The 19,337-nt window shown below is 37.5% G+C and overlaps 1 protein-coding gene across 1 annotated transcript in view; it reads right to left on the bottom strand.

Annotated features, from left to right (window-relative positions):
* Positions 1-19,337, bottom strand: part of lama4 (laminin, alpha 4) — a 157,684-nt gene that overhangs the window by 24,675 nt on the left and 113,672 nt on the right. The window contains exons 25-33 of the mRNA XM_069886827.1: positions 18,067-18,238; positions 16,742-16,873; positions 15,468-15,607; positions 14,115-14,250; positions 12,475-12,612; positions 9,359-9,492; positions 5,505-5,657; positions 3,629-3,782; positions 1,111-1,304 (exon numbers count right to left, since the gene is read on the bottom strand). Of these exons, the coding sequence (XP_069742928.1) occupies positions 1,111-1,304; positions 3,629-3,782; positions 5,505-5,657; positions 9,359-9,492; positions 12,475-12,612; positions 14,115-14,250; positions 15,468-15,607; positions 16,742-16,873; positions 18,067-18,238 (1,353 nt within the window). The remainder of the gene's footprint in view (positions 1-1,110; positions 1,305-3,628; positions 3,783-5,504; positions 5,658-9,358; positions 9,493-12,474; positions 12,613-14,114; positions 14,251-15,467; positions 15,608-16,741; positions 16,874-18,066; positions 18,239-19,337) is intronic.

The following is a 19,337-nucleotide window of genomic DNA, read 5'->3' as shown; positions in this document are numbered from 1 at the left end:
AGCCAGTCAGCACACTTTCCATTACACATCTGTAAAAGTTTTCCAAGTACCTGATGACATACCAAACCTCCACAAACCCCTTAGGAAGTAATGGTGCTGATATGCTTTCTTCACAGTGACATTAATATGATGGATCCAGGACAAATCCTCTGAGATATTGATCCCCAGGATAACAACCACCAAGTTGCTCATCCTCTCCACCTCTAATTCCCCAAGGATTATATACCTCTGGTTTTCCTTTCCTAAAGTCTACAGCCACATTGTAGGTCTTGGTGACATCAAATGAGCAGTTATTAGTACACCATTCAGTCATTTTTTAATCTCCTTCCTGTCTGCTTATTCATTGCCCCCTTTTATGCAGCCCACTACTGTTGTATCACTAGTGGTGTTATAAAGTGAGTGGAGCAGGGGACTAAGTACACATCCCCAAGATGTACTGGTGTTGATGGAGATTATGGAGGAGATGTTTTTGCCAATCTACACTGATTGGGGTCTGGAGGTGAGACAATCCAGGATCCAATTGCACAGTAGGGTATTGAGGCCCAGGTCTTAGAGTTTGCTAATTAGTTTTGAGGGGCTAATAATGTACTACACTGCATGAATTCACATATTAAGGTAGGCCATGGAAACAAGGGAGTTCCCACTTAGTCTACTCAGGAACTGCAATATAAAGTGTTGAGTGGTGGGCAAGTGAGGGAAATAGAGAAAGAACCCTTTTATTTTGTAGCTCTAGAATCCTTGGCCTTCATAGAGACAAAGCATGAGGTTACATCCAAGGGTTATCAATGTAAACCACCCAGACACCCTTGTCATGATTGTGGCATGGATCTATGAAAATAAATATAAGTATTTCACTGTTCTTCCATTATAAAGAAACAGAGAAAAAAATGTAGGCAGGTGATACTTCAACTCTAATCCATCTGCTAAAGTTACCAAACACTTTCCATTCCATTGCACTGGCCAGATGCATTGAATGCATCTGAGGACAGGAGGCACAGTCATTTGCATAATACTGAAGGAATGTGATTCAAAAGTTTGTACTTTCCTTTGGACGTTTTATTACTGGCACATGACACTCAAAACAGACGTATCTCAGTATTATGAACTTACCTACGATTGAAAAAATTAGACATTCCATTAATCTCCTGTCTGCTGTTGGGAAAACCTCCATACCGATGTGCTTGGTAGACTGTTTTGAGATTGTTTGTTTGATGGCAGTATACACCTTCATGCAGATTGTTTCCTCCAGTCTTTGCATCACGGGCTATTGGAAGTGTTTCTAATCCTTCTTTATCTGCTTCCAGCTTTCCCAAAAGAATATAAATAACACAGTCAGAAAAGAACAGCACAATGACAGTGGTTTATTGTATCTGGAAATATGCTATGAGGTGAAGTTTAACTTTTCTTACAAAGATACAGTGCTTAAGAATTCATTCCATTTTGGTAATGTAAACAAATGGTGCTCTGTCTCCAAAATACAATGAATTTCAGGGCCAGAATACAACATGATGATGCTATAATATGCTGAGGATTTGAAAATCAAAAAAGAAAATTGAAGTTGCTCAAAATCTGAAATAGAAAGATAAAATGCTGGAAAAATTCAGTCAAGCAATATCTATGGTAAGAGAAACAGAGTTAACATTTTAATTCAAGACCCTTTGTCAGAATGCATTAATAGATTTTATTAATGATCTTATCTTCAGGTGTACTGTGGAGAACATTCTGGATGGTTTAATTACTGTCTGTATGGAGGTGCCAATGCGCAGGACAAGAAGAAAACTCCAGAGGATTGTAAACTTGACCTGCGACATCATGGACACCAGGTTTCACTTCATCAAGGACATCTGGAAGAGGAGGTGTCTTAAGAAAGCAGCCTTTATCATCAAGGATCCCCATTACCCAGGCCATGCCCTCTTCACTCTGTTACCATTGGGAAAAAGGTACAGGAGCCTGAAGACGAGCACTCAATGGCACAAGGACAGTTTCTTCCCCTCTGCTATCAGATTCCTGAATGATCAATGAACAAAAGACACTGCCTTACTTTGACTTTTCATGCACTATTTTTATAAGGTGGTTTATCCGAATGATTGCACTGTGAGGCTACCATGATACAACAAATTTTGTCACTTGTTCATGACAATAAATTCTGATTCTATCTATAATTTTGTGAAACTGCTATTGGCATGGAGGCTCATCAGGTCAGAAAGGCAGCTGATTTTGCATACTACATTCCCATATGGTGAACCATCATCCCATGAGCCACAGTCAGGTCTAAAAGGTGGTGATGTGCATCCTGATGTTATCCAGTCTTTTCAAGAGATCACCATCATAGTGTAACAGATCAGTAGTTTACGACTTACCTGTATGTATTCATCTCATATTTGTTCTGTGGTCAGGTGATCTAATGGCTAGAGATGCAAAAGGCAAAATGTGTACTGTAAGGGTCTGATAATCAAATGATTTGGCACCATGCAATGTTTGTCTTTCTCCTTTCTCACTCAGCTTCTGACTTGCTGGAACCCAGGTTCCCTTGCTTCCTTTCAACTTGGTGATATCTTAATTCCTGTACTTTCTTCTCATTCATCAAGACCCTGGTTCTTATGCTCATTTCCCACTTACTGTGGACCTAGTTCCTTCACTCTCTTTTTTTGCTCACTGAGTCCCAAGTCCCATGGTCACTTGCATTCACCAGAGTACTGGTTTCTTGCAGTCCATCCCTGAACACAAGCCCCATTTTCTGAATTCCATTCATATTTTTCTGGTTTGACAGTATTTATCATCACCCAATAGTCTGCAAAATCAACCAATTTGGCACCATCAGAGTCCTGAGAAAACCTGTTATTGGGCTGTAACAACAGATTGCACTCAGAGACAAGTGAGGAGTACAAATATGCTTTTAATAGCTGACAATCAATGGCTGGTAGACACAATAGTCCTCAGGTGAATCTAAGGTAAGGTGGGAAAACCAGGATTCATATTGGGATAGTTAAGGGTAGAGCCAGCCATCAGAATAATACATGAACAGTGAATTCCAGTTCACTGACCAGTCTTAACTGCAGTCAATTTAATCATGGTACTTCTTCATTCCTGCCAAGCTATGTGTGTGGTTCCTACCAATAGCATTTCCGTTTCCTTCTTGTAAAAGAACAGTAAATTTACATCATTTTTTGTCTATCTGATTCACCCAACTATATGCGCTTTCATGTTATGAAATGTTCAGAGAAATATTCACGTTCTTTTGAAGTTTTTTATCTATTACTTTCAGAAGATCACTGATTTCAGTTTAATGTCTTCATATTTAGATTGCTAACTTCAGTATTGCTACATTGTTTCAAACATTGTTAATGAACATTCAAATATTCTTAATTTGTATATTTTGAACATAAATTTCAAATATCTATTTGGTAAATGAGGAAGCAAAGAGGTTAGCAATAAAGATATACAATTTTGATAACAACTGTTTTAAATCCACAGCTGAATACAAGATGCCAAGTACTGTTTCTGCTCTTTTCATCTATCGTGGAAGAGAAAATTATGGATCAACATCACTGAAACAACCAATAAAGGTAGCTTCTATCCCTCGCAAATAAACATTGCTATCAAATTCAAAGTTTCAGAAATTGGTTACCTTTCTATTGCGCCCTCTCTTAGCTTTTGCAAAGTTCTTTTCATGTTTATGAAAAATTGCAGCTGGCAGAGTTTCGACTGGGCAGCCTTGTAGGGAGGCTTGTACTTTCTCAGTGAATGTCTGGAAATCTTCCACTTCAATATCCTTGTCAAGTCTGTTACATTTGTGGAAGGAACATAAAATATCTGTTTCAATTCACAATATGCTTGCTAAATTTGTTCAAGTTATTGCACACCCCTAATGGAAATCATTTCACATTCAATAAAGAAGTCATGTTATGAGGGAATGAAAAGACTCTGCCCCTTTCGGAATCTCACGAGGTTGTGAGATTAATCTTTTTTTTGTTACATTTGGTAACTTCTGTTGGTGCTGATTTATATATTATAATATTTTTGTTATTTTCCCATTTCATAGATTTTTGTGCAACTTGATAGTTTTTGTTTATTCATTAATATTATAACTCGACATGTCTTAAATCCTATAGAGTCAGGTTCTAAAGCTTTTTTCATTCATAGGCCATCTAAGTTAGTGGCTTTCAAACTTTTTCTTTCCACTTACAGGTGCTCTGTGATTAGTAAGGGATTGCTTAAGGTGATATGTGGGTGGAAAGAAAAAGTTTGAAAACCACTGTTTTAATCGTATCGAATTGACTCATTATGTGCACAGTTTCATAATCCCAAAGGAAATGGGCCAATGGCAATTTTACTCAAGCAAAATATTTCAGTAACAATTGGGTCTAGAGCAGTAATACTCAACCTTCCCTTCCCACTCGCATACTATCTTAAACAATCCTTTACTAATCACAGAGCACTTCTGGCATAGGGATTATTTAAGATTGTATGTAAGTGGATAGAAAAAGTTTGAAAACCACTGTTTTAATCATATCAAATTGACTCGTTATGTGCACAGTTTCATAATCCCAAAGGAAATGGGCCAATGGCAATTTTACTCAAGCAAAATATTTCAGTAACAATTGGGTCTAGAGCAGTAATACTCAACCTTCCCTTCCCACTCACATACTATCTTAAACAATCCTTTACTAATCACAGAGCACTTCTGGCTTAGGGATTATTTAAGATTGTATGTAAGTGGATAGAAAAAGTTTGAAAACCACTGTTTTAATCGTATCGAATTGACTCGTTATGTGCACAGTTTCATAATTCCAAAGGAAATGGGCCAATGGCAATTTTACTCAAGCAAAATATTTCAGTAACAATTGGGTCTAGAGCAGTAATTCTCAACCTTCCCTTCCCACTCACATACTATCTTAAGCAATCTTTTACCAATCATAGAGCACTTCTGGCATAGGGATTATTTAAGATTATATGTAAGTGGATAGAAAAAGTTTGAAAACCACTGAAAAGTCCTTTACTTACTGTAGACCAACCATAATAAACTAAGAACTATTGCTGGTAATGGGGGGGGTGGGGGGGGGGGGGTATCAGCTGAAGGCCTCAAGTTACTTCCCAGACCTCTGCTCTGATATAAATTTTGTTTTGTTTTGGTGGGAATTTTTTTGACAATATTCATTTTTTTTTCTTTCCACACTTATAACTCTATGTAGTGTTTGTCCTTTCTCCTTGTGACTATATGTGCTTTCCTTCATGTATTCTGATTTCCTTTCACATCCCAAAGACAAGCAGATTGATTAGATAATTGGCCACTCCAAGTTTATCTTATGACTAGTTGGTCGTATAATTTAGGGGAGTAGATGGGAATTAGGGGTAAATTACTGGGGAACTGAGCATTTTCTTTTTACTAACAAAGACCCGATGGACTAAATGGACTCCTTCTATGGTGTATAGGAATATATGAAAAAAATACACTTTCCATTTTTTTTACCACAACTATGCAAGATAAGTAGAAAACATCCTACCTGCTCAGATAAGCATTGTTTATGCAACCTGTGAAGTTGGCATGTTGGCTGTACCGGGAACCTCCAAAGTAGAATTTTCCTTTGGTTTGGCCTGGTTTTCTTGAGGAGCAAGCTTTTGTTGTTGAGTCTTTATCATCTACTATTAACTGGCAACTGAAGAAAAGAAGAAAAAGGAAATAGGTTTTTGGCAGATGCTATTGAAGAAGCCCTCGTTAATTGCAGCAGTTCATCTTGTAGCTCATACACACTGCAGCCATTATGTGCCAGATATGGAAGGAATGAATATTTATGCTGGTAGATAGGGTGTCAATTGAATGGGTTGAATATTGTCACACTATTTGAATACTTTAGTCTTATTGTCATCCAAGCAAGTGGAAAGTATTCCAACACAATCCTTGTATGTCTTGCAGATGATCAAAGGCTTCAATTGTTGATTCACCCGCCACAGGATATCAGTCTCTGACCTGCTTTTACAATCACAGCTTTGATTTACATTTGTGCTCAGTGATCATCGGTGAATATTCAATGATAACAGCAATTAAATAACTAGTGCAGCTAATTAGATTATCTATTGGAGAGATGCTCATTCCTTAACACTTAGTTTGCACACATATTATTTGTGACTTATTAGACAATATCATTAGGTCTTGCTGGCAACAGGTAAATATAATTTCATAATCTGAGAAGATCCAAATGAAACTGAATTATGTGGAATTACCAGTAAAATGCACATGATTCACAGAAGAAATTTTAGAGGAAGCTTTTGCATCAACATGTGGGGTTCAAATAATTTGCCTCGAGGAATCATAAAAGTCCAGTTAAAAATATGATTCTGCCTGATGAATTGCCACATTTGCCAAAGCTTTAATCTAACTGGAACTTCCTGCTGTCATAGTTGGTCACATTCCTCCATTCGTAGGTTAGCTCCAGCCTGAAAATATGTGTGTTCAATATGTGTACCCAATCTTCACTATTCACCCTCATCTTTATGTGCCAACAGCTGGCAAGGAGTATTCTCCTGTCAAGAGAGCCTGCCAGTATAAATAGAGAATCCTGCCAATGGTGCTGTGAAAAGGCCACAAAATAAAGCTTCAAAGCCAAGCCATGATGAAGTGACCAGGCTCTTTAGTAAATTAATTGTAGAGAGTGGAACAACATGGCTAGATTGTTTCAGAGCAGTTGCCACATTTTATGGACTCATCACCACTTCTGTCAAAATTGAGATTGGATAATTGTTCCCAATTGAATAAAATAAGAACACTCCTTGAGGATCTATTTCACTCCATTTACAACATTTTTATGAGGAAGTCACAGATGAAATAGGCAATAGGTATCCCACAGGGCTAGGTTGAGAAGGGAGTCAGAAGTGGGGCTTTCAAGGATGAGAATCACAGTCCAGCTGAAGAATTGGCCAGAAACCCCAGTGATTCATTCTTCCAGGTTGTTCATGGAGAAGTTAAATTAGCGTCATTGAGGAAAATATTTTCGTGAGTTCTAAGACATGCTTACCAATTGCTATCAGTTGTCTCACTGGGAACACCCTTGCTCTTTGTTGACCAAAATAACATGAGAATATAGATTTAGTTAGAGAGGACTGGGACTGCCATCTGGTTGTATTTGTTAAAGTCATCAGTTTTAATTTCCTATGGGTAAGATTATAAGAGAATAAAAGATTGTGAGGAGAATAAAGTTAAGATTGTTCTGTGTTCTGAAAACAGGAACAGTTGAAATGAAAGATTTTAACAATGTGAACTTTTATTCTTTCTCTTGAGGCTACTAGAGCTGTAAATCAAAACCAACAAATGTGTGCATGAGCAATGGACTTGAACATCCATCCAGAGCTGGACCTTTGACTGACTGGTCCCAACACAGTTCATTTTTCATTTTGAAACAGCGATCAAGTTTTTTGTGCTTAACATTTTGTTAGAACTAACCCTTGATCAAATATTAATGAGAATGTTTTATTTATTCACTGTTCAGGATGAGGTCTTCATTGGCAGGGCTAATATTTGGTCCCCACCGCTGACCGCATATGGGAAGCTGATGGTAAGCCAGCACCTTGGACTGCTGCCAAACCTCTGATGAAAGCACTACCACTACACTGCTGGGGCAAGAGATTCATGAATTAATTGCAATGATGAAGGAATGCTGATTTCCTTCCATTGCAGGATCATGTGTGATTAACAGGGAGCTTTCAAGCAACTGTATTCCTATGTGCTTGCTACATTTATGCTTCATGGAAGCAGTGATCAAGTATTTGAGAGAAGCCATCAGAGTTGCCAAGCCAATTTTGTGCAGAATGTTTTGCAAATGGTAGACACTGCAGCAATGGTGTGACAGTGGTGGAGGGAAGGAATGCTCAAGGAGATAGACAGGGCATCAATAAGATAGACTACTTTGACCCGAGTAGAATTGAGTGCTTTGATTATTGTTGGAAATGCACGCATCCAATTTAGTCACAATTCTGATTTAAACCTTGAAAACAGTGCGAAGGCTTTTGAGTGACAATATATGGTCTTTGAAATATGAGCCATATGTTGATTCCCAGGCCAAAGAAAGTCAGTCCAAATGCTGGATGATACTGAGTTCCTGACGATCTCCTGCAGCCATGTTATTCATAAGCTATAATGCAGTTACAACAGCGCTGCTGCTGGTGCAAACCTGGGAAAGCAAGGTGTGGAGACCGAACTCCTCCACAGGGTCCTTCTGTGAAGTCATGATGCTGACAGCACAGTACATGTTTTACATGACTGTAGTAGGAGCTGGTGATGCTTTACATCAGCCAAACCATGGAGGTATGTGCCTAGAATGGCAGTGCCCATGGTTGGCAGCAGACCACACGGGTTGCGGGCTTCAAGGGATTCAATGGACTAGCATGAGGCATCAGAGTCAGAGAACACCCCCTTCATCTCCCAGCAACAAGGAGAAGCCTGGGAGAGGATCCTACATGGAAGGTAATTATAGTAGAGGACCAGCAAGGAGCTCGGGATACCAAGCGTCTCACACCAGGCTGTGGGCTGCCAGTGTCTAGCTCTTGAGAACCAGATACCAGGGCCGGGATTTGTGAGGGTGCTGATGGTGAGCAATGCTCCTGAAGGGCCTTGGGTGTTATCAGCTTCCTGATCATATTGAAAGCTTGGAACTGGAATGAGAAGGAGACTGTGTGGTTACAGAGATTATGGGAGTGCAAGTGTTTCTGACAGGACTCTCTTGCTTCTCTTTCTCTAATTGGCCAGAGTGCCAGGCTAGTGGTGCCTCTTTGTGTATTTTTATGGCAAACATACATAAGCAAATTTTGAGTATTTATGAACATGATGATAGAGCAACATTGAATCTTGATGGTTGATATAGTTGAAATTCTGATCAATGGTAACCCCCCCCCTCACCCCCCCCCCCCATAAATTGATAGTAGTGGATTAACTAATGATGATGCCATTGAATGAGAAGGGAGATGATTGGTCTTGCTCTTGTTGGAGATGGTCATGATATAGTACTATGTGGGCTGGATATGACTTGCCCCATCAGTACCTGCTTGCAGCATGGAGGGAGGAATTAATTGCTTCATTAGCTGAAGAGTTGTGAATGGAATTGAACATTGGCACAAACACTTGTGAACATCCTCACTTTCTGACTTCATGATGGAAAGTTTATAGTTGAGTAATCCTGATGAAACCCCAGCAATATATAAATGAGATTTTCACTGGAAGCTTTACTGGAAGGGCTGTAGTTGTTCAGGAGGATGATTCACCAGGTACAGAGGCAATATGTGACATACAATAAATGTCATTGTATCATTTGGTAGCACAGTTGACAACACCTTTCATTACTTTGCTAAGTATGCAGAGGATACTCACCTTGATGGTGTGACAGTCGCTCTGAGAAAATGATTATGTCCATCATTATATTGGTTCATTGTAGATCGCATTGTTGTATCTTTAACTTTGAAAATTACACCACCATTATCCAATGCAAGAGTGAAGATATCAGGCTGAAAAATGATTTATAAATGTACACTAAGATACATGTGTGCTTTTTTCACTACCTGTGATATTATCTTTGTCATGTCAAATTCGACAGGAGCAATATATTCAACATGGTTTACAATGTATAAATAGGATGTCATATAAAATTTCAGTCTGGAATTTCGATTAAAATTTCACCATTAATTCTAATTGCACTGATTTTGAACTTGAGTACTTTGTTTTCTGTCTTAAAATTCATCAACTTGTGACATGTAACACTGAGCTAATCCTGAGATTCAGAAACATATCTGAATTATTTTTACAACCTCAAGTCAGTTAATTATTAGATAAATAAATTGAGTATAATGATATTTTTTTAAATTGTCCCTGATAATATGATAATAATCATCAAGTAAATATGCATGTTATTATATGTGTTTATAATTTTTTATAAAATATGCCAGAGATTGTGAGTGGTTTACAAAATTACCAGGTTGATAGATAGGGTAAATGCCAGCAGGCCTTTTCTACTGAGGTTGGATAAGACAAGAACTGGAGGATATGGGTTAAGAGTGAAAGGTGAAATATTTAAGTGGAACATAAGGGTGATCTTCTTCAATCAGAGGGTCGTGAGAGTGTGGAATGTGTTTCCATAGAAAGATTGGATGCGGGTTCAATATCGACATTTAAGAGAAAATTTGTATAGGTACATGAATGGAAGGAAAATGGACGGATATAGATCAAATGCAGGTTGATGGGATGAGGTGGAAAGGCCTTGTTCTGTGCTGTAATGCTCTATGATTCTATGGCTCTTTTACATTCTAAAGAAATGCAAATTCAGATTTTATGTTCCATATTCTCATTTAACAAAGTTCACCATCACATTGCAACATGGCAATTCCTGTTAAGGAATGGTATAGTAAATCTTAAAATAAAAGAAACATAGTTCAAAGTAATGAGATTCAGGGGCTGGTACCCAAGAAGATGAATGTGGTGGAGAACAGGAGTAGGAGTCTGGTTGGCGAAAGATGATTTCTTAACATTGTAGAAATAGGATTGTAAGAGTTAAAGATTTATTTGATACCCTTGATTTCTACCCCTTTTAAGATCTACATATTAAAAAATATCAACCTCCTATTTAGAAAAAAATAATTATGACCTCAACATTAACCAATCTGCAGCACCATGTTTTATCAATCCAAGAAATCTGTTTATTTTCAACTTTCCCTGAAATCCCTGGCCCTTAACTTTGTGATAATTCCTTATGTGGTGCGGAATCACACTCTTATTTAAAAAACACATGATTCAGATCCACCACAATTCTTTCAAGTTATCTTATGGTTGCTTCTTGAAAGGTTTCTACAAATATGCCAGTACAGAGTTTTAAAAAAATTGCCATGAATTGATAAATTACTCCCCCCCCCACCGTTTGTAGCTCAAATATGACAGAGATGCAATTTCAGATACAGAATGATTCCATTCTGCTGACTTAAACACAATTGGATTGAAACATTGAAGTGCAGAGTTCAGTAATGCTTTGATATGCACAAGCTGATTTTTGGCCTCCTCACAAATCAAAGTTTGTGTAACTGCTCAATGCATTTCCCAGGAAAATGTTGAGCCTTGAGACCCACTTGCAAGAAATCGGTTGGATTTTATATGAATAATGATATTTGGCAACTGTTTGTGTATGGGCGAATTAACATTTTGAGTCTCATGAGTATCTAACTATTACTTGAAAGAGTATTTTTTTGTACTATTCTTGGGTGTCATATCTTGGTTAATCTGAAGCCAGGCCGCCACAGAAAGAAAAACAGACAGGCTGCAGATGCTGGAAACCTGAGTGAACATTGAGAGGCTGGAGGGATTCAATAGGTCAGGTAGCTTACAACATCTGAACATCTCAACATCTGTCCTGTGAAGTAAAGGGCTGAAGAAATTTAGCAGGTCATAGAAAGCAAAAATCAGTCGAAGTTTTGATCCCCAAACTAGACCCCAGCATCTGCAGATTTCTTTATTTACCTCTTATTTGCTGTGGGAAGCCCCTTCAGATCTCATATTTTTGAATAAAATTACCCCTCATTCATCTACGCTCCAAAGAATACAGACCCAAACTATCCAATCTCATTTGATAGTTAAACCCTCCCTTCCAAGGAATTAGCCTGTTGAATCTCTTTTGGACTACCTCGAATGCTACTATATCCATTTTAGGTAAGGGGAACTGAAGTGCACATAGTATTCTAGGTATGGCCCTATCAACACCCTAAGCAACAGTATCAAAATCTTTCTACTTTGAAACCAACCCATTTGCAATAAAGGCCAACTTGCAGCTTTTCTTTTTAACTACATGTTGGACCAGCCTGATTTTTTTCCCCTATGATTTTGCAACCATGTTGCTCATTTTACATCCACACTAAGATGACTTTACTCCAAATGTCTTAAAGATGCGTTGGTAGGTTAATTGAAGACTATAAATTACCTCTAGTGTATGTAGTACAAGTGACAAGGAGTCAAAAGTGAGTTGAGGAGCTTGTGAGAGGGATTAAGTTGAGGTGGGGAAACAGAAATAAGGAGATGGAGAGTGGGACTGATGAGATTGTGCTGCCGGAAGTTGGCATAGATAGGATGAGCCAAATGGCAGCTTTCTGCATTGCACAATCAAAGTTCTCTTCTATTATTGCAAGAGTTGAGATAATTTCACTTGAAATTCAATGTTTTTAAAATAACTTAAAAATCAGAAATGGATAATTATTCACAAATTATAATCAAAAGCATGGTAACAAAACAATGTGTTTTCCTGTTTATTCTTCATGATATTCATTATTTTAAGTGTCTGATTCCTCTTGTCACATCACCGAACAGACTATCATGTATGCCTATCTGTCTAGATTATTCTGTTTGGGTAAAAAAAATGGTTTATTCAGAATTTTTAAAAAATAGTGAATCATATTTTCTCCAAAATGTTGGGAGTACTTTAGAATTAACTCTAAGATCTCATTGATACTCACCCCATCATTGTAATGGAACAGCAGCCCACTGGATTGTAAGGTTCTGAAGTTGAAACCCCCTTCAAAGTTTGAAAATGGTGTAAGTTTTTCTATGGAAGAGATGAAACCTTGGCCATTGAAATAGGCCATACGTGACATCTGTGGAGCAGAAGTATGATATTCAAAAAAACTTTGAAAAGAACTAATCATGTCCAAAAGCACAGAGATATGAAGCTCTACAGCAGGGCAGGAAGTAGATCCTATGGCCCCCAACTTGTCCATGCTGACCAAGCTAGTCCCATTTGCCTACTTTTGAATCATATCTCTCTCAACCTTTCCTGTTTATGTAGCTATCCAAAAGTCTTTTGGACATTACAATTGTCCCTGCTTCTACCACTTCATCTGGCAACAGTTTCTATGTACCCATCACCTTCTCTAGAAGAAGGCATCCCTTATTATTTCCCCATCTCACATTAAATCTGTGCCTCTCATTTTAAATTCCCCTGTCCTGGGAAACCAATTATAAAATTTACTTTAGCCATGCACCTCATAATTTCATAAATTTCTATTAGGTACCCCACCATCACCCCCCCCCCCCCCCACTTCCACCCACTACCTTATTCTTAGTATATCTAGCCTCATAATTTAATCCTCATAGTTGTGCTAACGTTCTTGGAGCTCATCACCTTGAAATCATTCAGTATACATCCTGGTCAACCATAACCTGCCCTATCTAGGAAAGAGTGTATCATTCCCACATTGGTCTCATTAGCTAACTTAGAAATAAAGGCAGAGTGGGAGTAAGTCATCTTCAATCTTTATCATGTAAAATTTTGCCTATTTTATGAGATGTTATTGTCCTATACACAAGTACAATGTATAGGTGTCCTGAAATTATTAGTTGCAGCCAAACAGGTCATAAGATATACAAGAAGAATAGTGTAAGTTAAATTACACCAATGTGCCATGACACAAACCAAAGAAAATAAATTTAAAAGTTGCAGTTAATGCAAGCATGCAATGCTTAATAATGCAGAAAATACTGCTTTTTATTTTTATTTGTGTGAGGGTTTACTGTTAAAAAACAACCTGAATCACTCATGGCCTGCTGAGTTCCTACATCATTGCTGTGCATTATAATCTATGTGGATGGGTTTAGAAAGTTATGGACCGTGGCCAGGCAATTAGGATTAGCTCTGAATGCCATCTTAGTCAGTAAGGACAGGTTAGGCCAAAGGGCCTGTTCTGTATGACCTAGTGGTAAATAGGAATCTCTGTTATGGATGCCCTTGTGCTAAACTGTTTATGAAGCCACAAACTTAAAAGATCAATGGGGGGAGGGGTTAGAAAGAAAACAAAAAATGTAAAACCTGTGAAGTAAGGTTACAACTGAGAAATAACCAGCAAATCAGACACTGACAGTAGAGAAAAAAACCGAGTTAATATTACAGATGAAGAACTTTCATCTGAACTGGCCAGTTTTGAAGAGAAAACAAGTTAACTGAAACTATAGAATTAGCTAGTGTTTCTAATGGTTGTCACCAACAAAAAAAAATGACAGCTAATGTATATTTTTGATCTGAGGTAAGCTGCACATACTTTACAAAATCCAGATTTAATATTGCCCCAATGCACACTTGAATAATATTAAATGCCCTTACAAGAGAATCTTCTGTACAACCACTGCTGACTCCCAATGTCTCCTTTTCCTCTAATATATTGAAATCTCTCCTCTGGAACTGGAAACTCCTGAGGCAGCCCCGAAATCCCGCATCCACGGCTATATGTGACTTGAGACTATCCAAAAAGAGACAATTAAGTTATCATTCCATGGGGACAATGTTGCTGCTAAATGCCAACAGTTTAATAGCAAATAGTAAGCATTTATTCCTCGAAATTGAATCATATTGGGGCTTTAGGCTCTTTAACATATGGAAGTGCTGAACATGCCCACGGACACTTCATTCTGCCCCTGGTTTTTATATTGACTTCACTCATGAAACACACATTTGCCGAGGTTCTCCACGCTAAAAAATGTTTCTTCAAGTCTCTATCTTTCCCACTCCCAACTGTAACTATCTATGACCTCTTATCTATTAGCCTATGCTCCTCCCTCCTCTGCTCTTTTCCCCCCCTCCCCACATTTTTATTCAGACACCTTCTGTTTTCTGCTCATACCTTGACAAATGTTGTTTACCCTTTACTTCCCATAGATGCTGCGTGACCTGTTGAGATTTTCCATCAAGTTGAGTGCAATGCACTCAACCCCAGTGTCTGTAGGCTTTCTTGTTTATGACTATTTCATGAATGTCTGCTCCAAAACATTTCTCCCAGCCTTTGCACTACATCATGATGGTATCCAATTTTCCAAAGACTTGCATGGTGATAATATTGATACTGCCAATAGTGGAAGGCTTAAACGGATAAACAGGAGAGAAAATGCTGGAAACCCTCAGCATGACAAGGCAGCATCTATGGAAAAACAAATTACCTTTTTTTATTGGATTAAGAGCTTAAATATTGTATTTCCACCCACACAAAAAAACTCTTTGATCTGCTAAGTGTTTCCAGGATTTTCTTTTTTTTTCAGTTATAGATTTTCATCATTCTGCAGATTTTGATTCTCAGACTTGAAAAAGTTTTCCATTATACAGACTAAATTATTGTTTAATAGTGTGCTATTGATGCGCTGTCAATAACTCCAAAGACTAGAAGTTACCTGACTGATTGGCTTTTATTACCATAAACTGACGGCACATCTCATGCTGCTGACCCGAGACCTGAGCTTGTTCTGGGAATGGGTTATGGCATGACTGCCTTTATTAGGGGAATCAAAGGGGGTGAAGCCACAGGTACAATCAGCAAGGAGCTGGTCAATCATACATGTACAAAGAGTGATAGTGTTTTCACCACAGCTAGTAAATAATTTTTGATGATTTATGTAATTTGAAGGGGTTTCTATTAAAAATATTATGCAAGAATAATAACAATATTAACACTGAACATAAACTAACCTTGATAAAATCTCAGCAGGGGCTCCACCAACATAGACATTTGAGAAATGCATGTGCTTCTTTTCATTTTCAACACTTTTTACATTGACTCTGTCAATCAGCAAGATTATCTTCTTGTGATTATGGTAAATGAATGAGACCTAATGGAAGTGATACATTTACTTATCATCCTTATTTAAAAAGAGTACATTTAGGAATCATGCATCATTTTAAAAGCTTGCCTAGCAATAAACAAATATACAAAACAAAGGTGGCAAAGAAACTTGAAACAATCATCTATTCTAATTACTTTTGGAAAGGTGTCATACTTCTTCTCCACCAAATGGCTTGTAAACTTCAAAAGGGGCATTAAAAAATGTAAATCATCTCAGTGAATGTAAATAATGCTTAAATTGTCACAGTGCATTTCCCATCATAAAAATATTTAAAACATATTAAGTTAATTGCTCTAATGTTAGGTATTATCATTAAGGAGAAAATAAGCAACTGTGGCGGTACGCCATTAGGCAGGCGAACCGGCCCCACTTGTCACGCACGCGGCGGGACAGCCGGCCAAAATGGCACCGTTGGGGGTTTCCTCCCGACCTTTGCTCCGGGCTTAGAAGCCCGCGCTTGGGGACCCACGTGATACCCCGGTGACGTCGGGGCCCCCCAGTGCAGTTCTCAGCTAGGTCCGGGCTGGGAGTACAAAACCAGCCAGGCAGCCTGCAATAAATCAGTTTTTGCTCACTGAACTCAACCCATCTGGTTGTGCGATCCTTCAGTTAGCAGAAGAGCCGCTGCTACACAACAATCTATTCCTATAAAAGGCTGCAAATTACACCTAATCATTTTTTTAATCGTATCATTCATGAAAGAAAATTATTGGTGTAGATAACAAAGGTTGCAAATCTATGCAGAATGATTCATTATCTTTGGCACATGAAATCATGTGGTCTTGCAACATCTCTGTATGTTTTTATTTTAAAATATCAATGAAACTGTTCAACCAACATATGCCATCTTTCAACATTCAGCCGCCTTGGTGCAAAATAATTTTACCTGTCCCCGAATTATTTTTGCCACTTGAACAATGCATACAACCATCATAAATAAGAATGGACAGATTTTCTAATGCAACAAAATTAAACAATGCAAGCTTTAAGAGTTCAAAACATTTATTTTAAAAGTTTGGTTCATAAAGTTATAATGCAATAATTTGTGATTCAGTTCAATTAAAATCTTTAATTTTACATCTTTAAACAATTTACATTTTCAAATTCTGTCTCATTTACCTCATGATATTTGGCATCATTTATAAGTTTCCTCTTGTTAGTATCCTCAAGGACAACAGGGCCTTTTCTGAATCCAAAGTCATAAACTATCCGTATGTAACCACTTTGCATTTCCATACTGAAGAACATATCCTAAGAAAATTAAGTAAGAGGACAAAATGCCCTTAGGAATGCAAATTCCTACAAATGTTCAAACAGAATAGCCTTGGTTCAATCGGTTTAAAATAATATTTTTTAAATTCTGGAAAGCTAAAATAAGAAAAATGAAAAAAAAAGGTTTGTAATGAGTAACAATTCAGTGACCTAAAAACAACATATTTGGTCTTTTTTAATTCTAGTAGGTCAGACTGACCTGATAAGACCTTCCAAATGGAGTGCTTGGATATCACGATAATGGAAGAAAAAAAACATTCTTGAGTAATACAAGGCCATTAAGACATCAAATGTGATTAGATGAAAATAGTTCAATTAATGGATAATATGCAAATATTTTTGATGATTCTGTTATTACTAATGTTAAGGGTTTTATAAGATGATGACAGGATTGTGAACAGTGATTCATAACATCACATTAATTTTTCCAGACTTACTGGTTTTCCCAAAGTGGCTATAAAAGTTCAACTTATAACTTCTTGAAATTTTGTTATCTAAGAACATTTTATGAGAATTATGAATTATATTTGTGTTACTCCACAGTTTACATTGCACCCTTAACCAAAGAACTGACTTCTCTTTTCCATTTGTTATTATTTGATTTTTTTAAATGTTATGGCATTTACAAAGTGCATATTTATTCTCCTTGAACATTGTCATAGGAGGTTTCACAGTGATAATTAGAAACCATAGATCTATTAGTATACCTAAAATAGTGTGAGTGAGTGAGTGAGTGAGTGAGTAAGTGAGTGAGTGAGTGAGTGAGTGAGTGTGTGTGTGTGTGTGTGTGTGTGTGTGTTTCTAAGTATATATATCTGGGATGGGCCTATGGTGGTCCATTTGGAAGCACTTTGATTAGTGCTCATACTGTTCAGCAGCAAATTTATAAAAATCCCCATGCTGAAATATTACAGTAGTGTATGTTAAGAATTTTAATTTCAAGCAATAAAGGAATGTATTCAGCAGAAGACTTTACACCCATTAATTTCAATTTCTATTATTAATTTTAACTTCAGTTTGATCTACATTCTCATAATGAGCTCATAATGTTTGTGAAAGTCTATGTCTGGAGTACTGTTATTTAATTTATTTCCTATTGCTTTCCTGTTTGTTTACATGCTATAGTCCAGACGTTTAGTCAATTATTCCTGTACAGTTATTGCTATCCTTACCCCGTTCACCATCAGTAACAGGAGAGCACTGTCAGCTGATGTGCGAATGTCCAGGCTGAATCGAGTGGCTACGTGGAATTTTCCTCTCCTTTCTATGTTGCGCACAAAAGCATAGCCTGAACCATCAAAGTAGAAATTGACAGCCCTACTTTGAGCAAAAGCAAGTTTGTACCTGAAAAGTAAATGAGCACCATTTTTGATTTGAAATCAGGCTGTACAATTTTAGTTTACATTTTTGAATAACTCATCTTATTGTCTGCATGCAAACACACCTTAATTTATTCCACTACTATTATCTCCTTTAGTACATTCTATACCATTGTATTTCAAATATTCTCTTAATATGTAGTGTCTCAATGACATGCTCCTGTATGTGAACCCATTGCAAGTAATTAATCATGGGTAGACCACCTAATGATTCACTCAGATTTACTTTTCATTTCCATGTTCCTTGTATTTGGCAGATTTTAGATTCAACTTTTGATAGCCTGTTTCACAAGTGTTCAGGAATGTCACCATCTGAAGGGAAAAAGGAGCAGCTTTCTGCACCAGTTAAATACTTTGGCTTATAAGCAAACCTGCTATCACAATCTTCAGGATCTCCTCTACACCCTTAGCAAGCTTATGATCCTCTCATTTGTCTCCTTCCTTGTGATCTAGTCATACAATTCCTCATCCATCCTCCGTCTCACCCTAGCTTTGCAGTATGAATGCCCACCTTGACTTAATAATTTGTGATTGACGTAGATTATTCAAAGAAGTTCCCAACTGTGACCAGCTACTGGTGACATTCAGCCTCTCAATATGGTAGGAGATCATACAAAAATGCTAATGAGATCCTACCATTAAAATCAGAAGCAGCTGCAGGTCCCCAGCACATCAATATTCTACTCCTGCTGGCAATGTGCAGTCCAATTCCTAGCCACCTCTCCACAAACAAAATGCAAGTGTTATAATGTCCAGCTTCTTTTTTTCTAAAACAATGGATGATATTATCATGGTATCCTCACCAAGGCCAGTGTTAATTGCTCATAATTTCCAATTGACGTTGAGAAGGTAGTGGTCAGCTACTTGCTCAAAGGGCTTCAGCTTGTGCAAATTAGAACATTTTAATCAGGTGGTATTTTATTAAATTTGAATACAATTTTACATGTTTTCAATAATATTTAGAGTTTTCATGTAATTTTTTGCTTATTTTTGAGTACAGTGCAATTCTCACTGAACTGGCATTGACTGACTATGGATTAACTATGAATAGTCATTGATCTTCT

The sequence above is a fragment of the Narcine bancroftii genome, chromosome 6 (assembly GCF_036971445.1).
Source record: "Narcine bancroftii isolate sNarBan1 chromosome 6, sNarBan1.hap1, whole genome shotgun sequence".
NCBI lineage: Eukaryota > Metazoa > Chordata > Chondrichthyes > Torpediniformes > Narcinidae > Narcine > Narcine bancroftii.
Note: the sequence above shows the minus strand (reverse complement) of the source record. Positions and strands in the feature narration are given on the sequence as shown.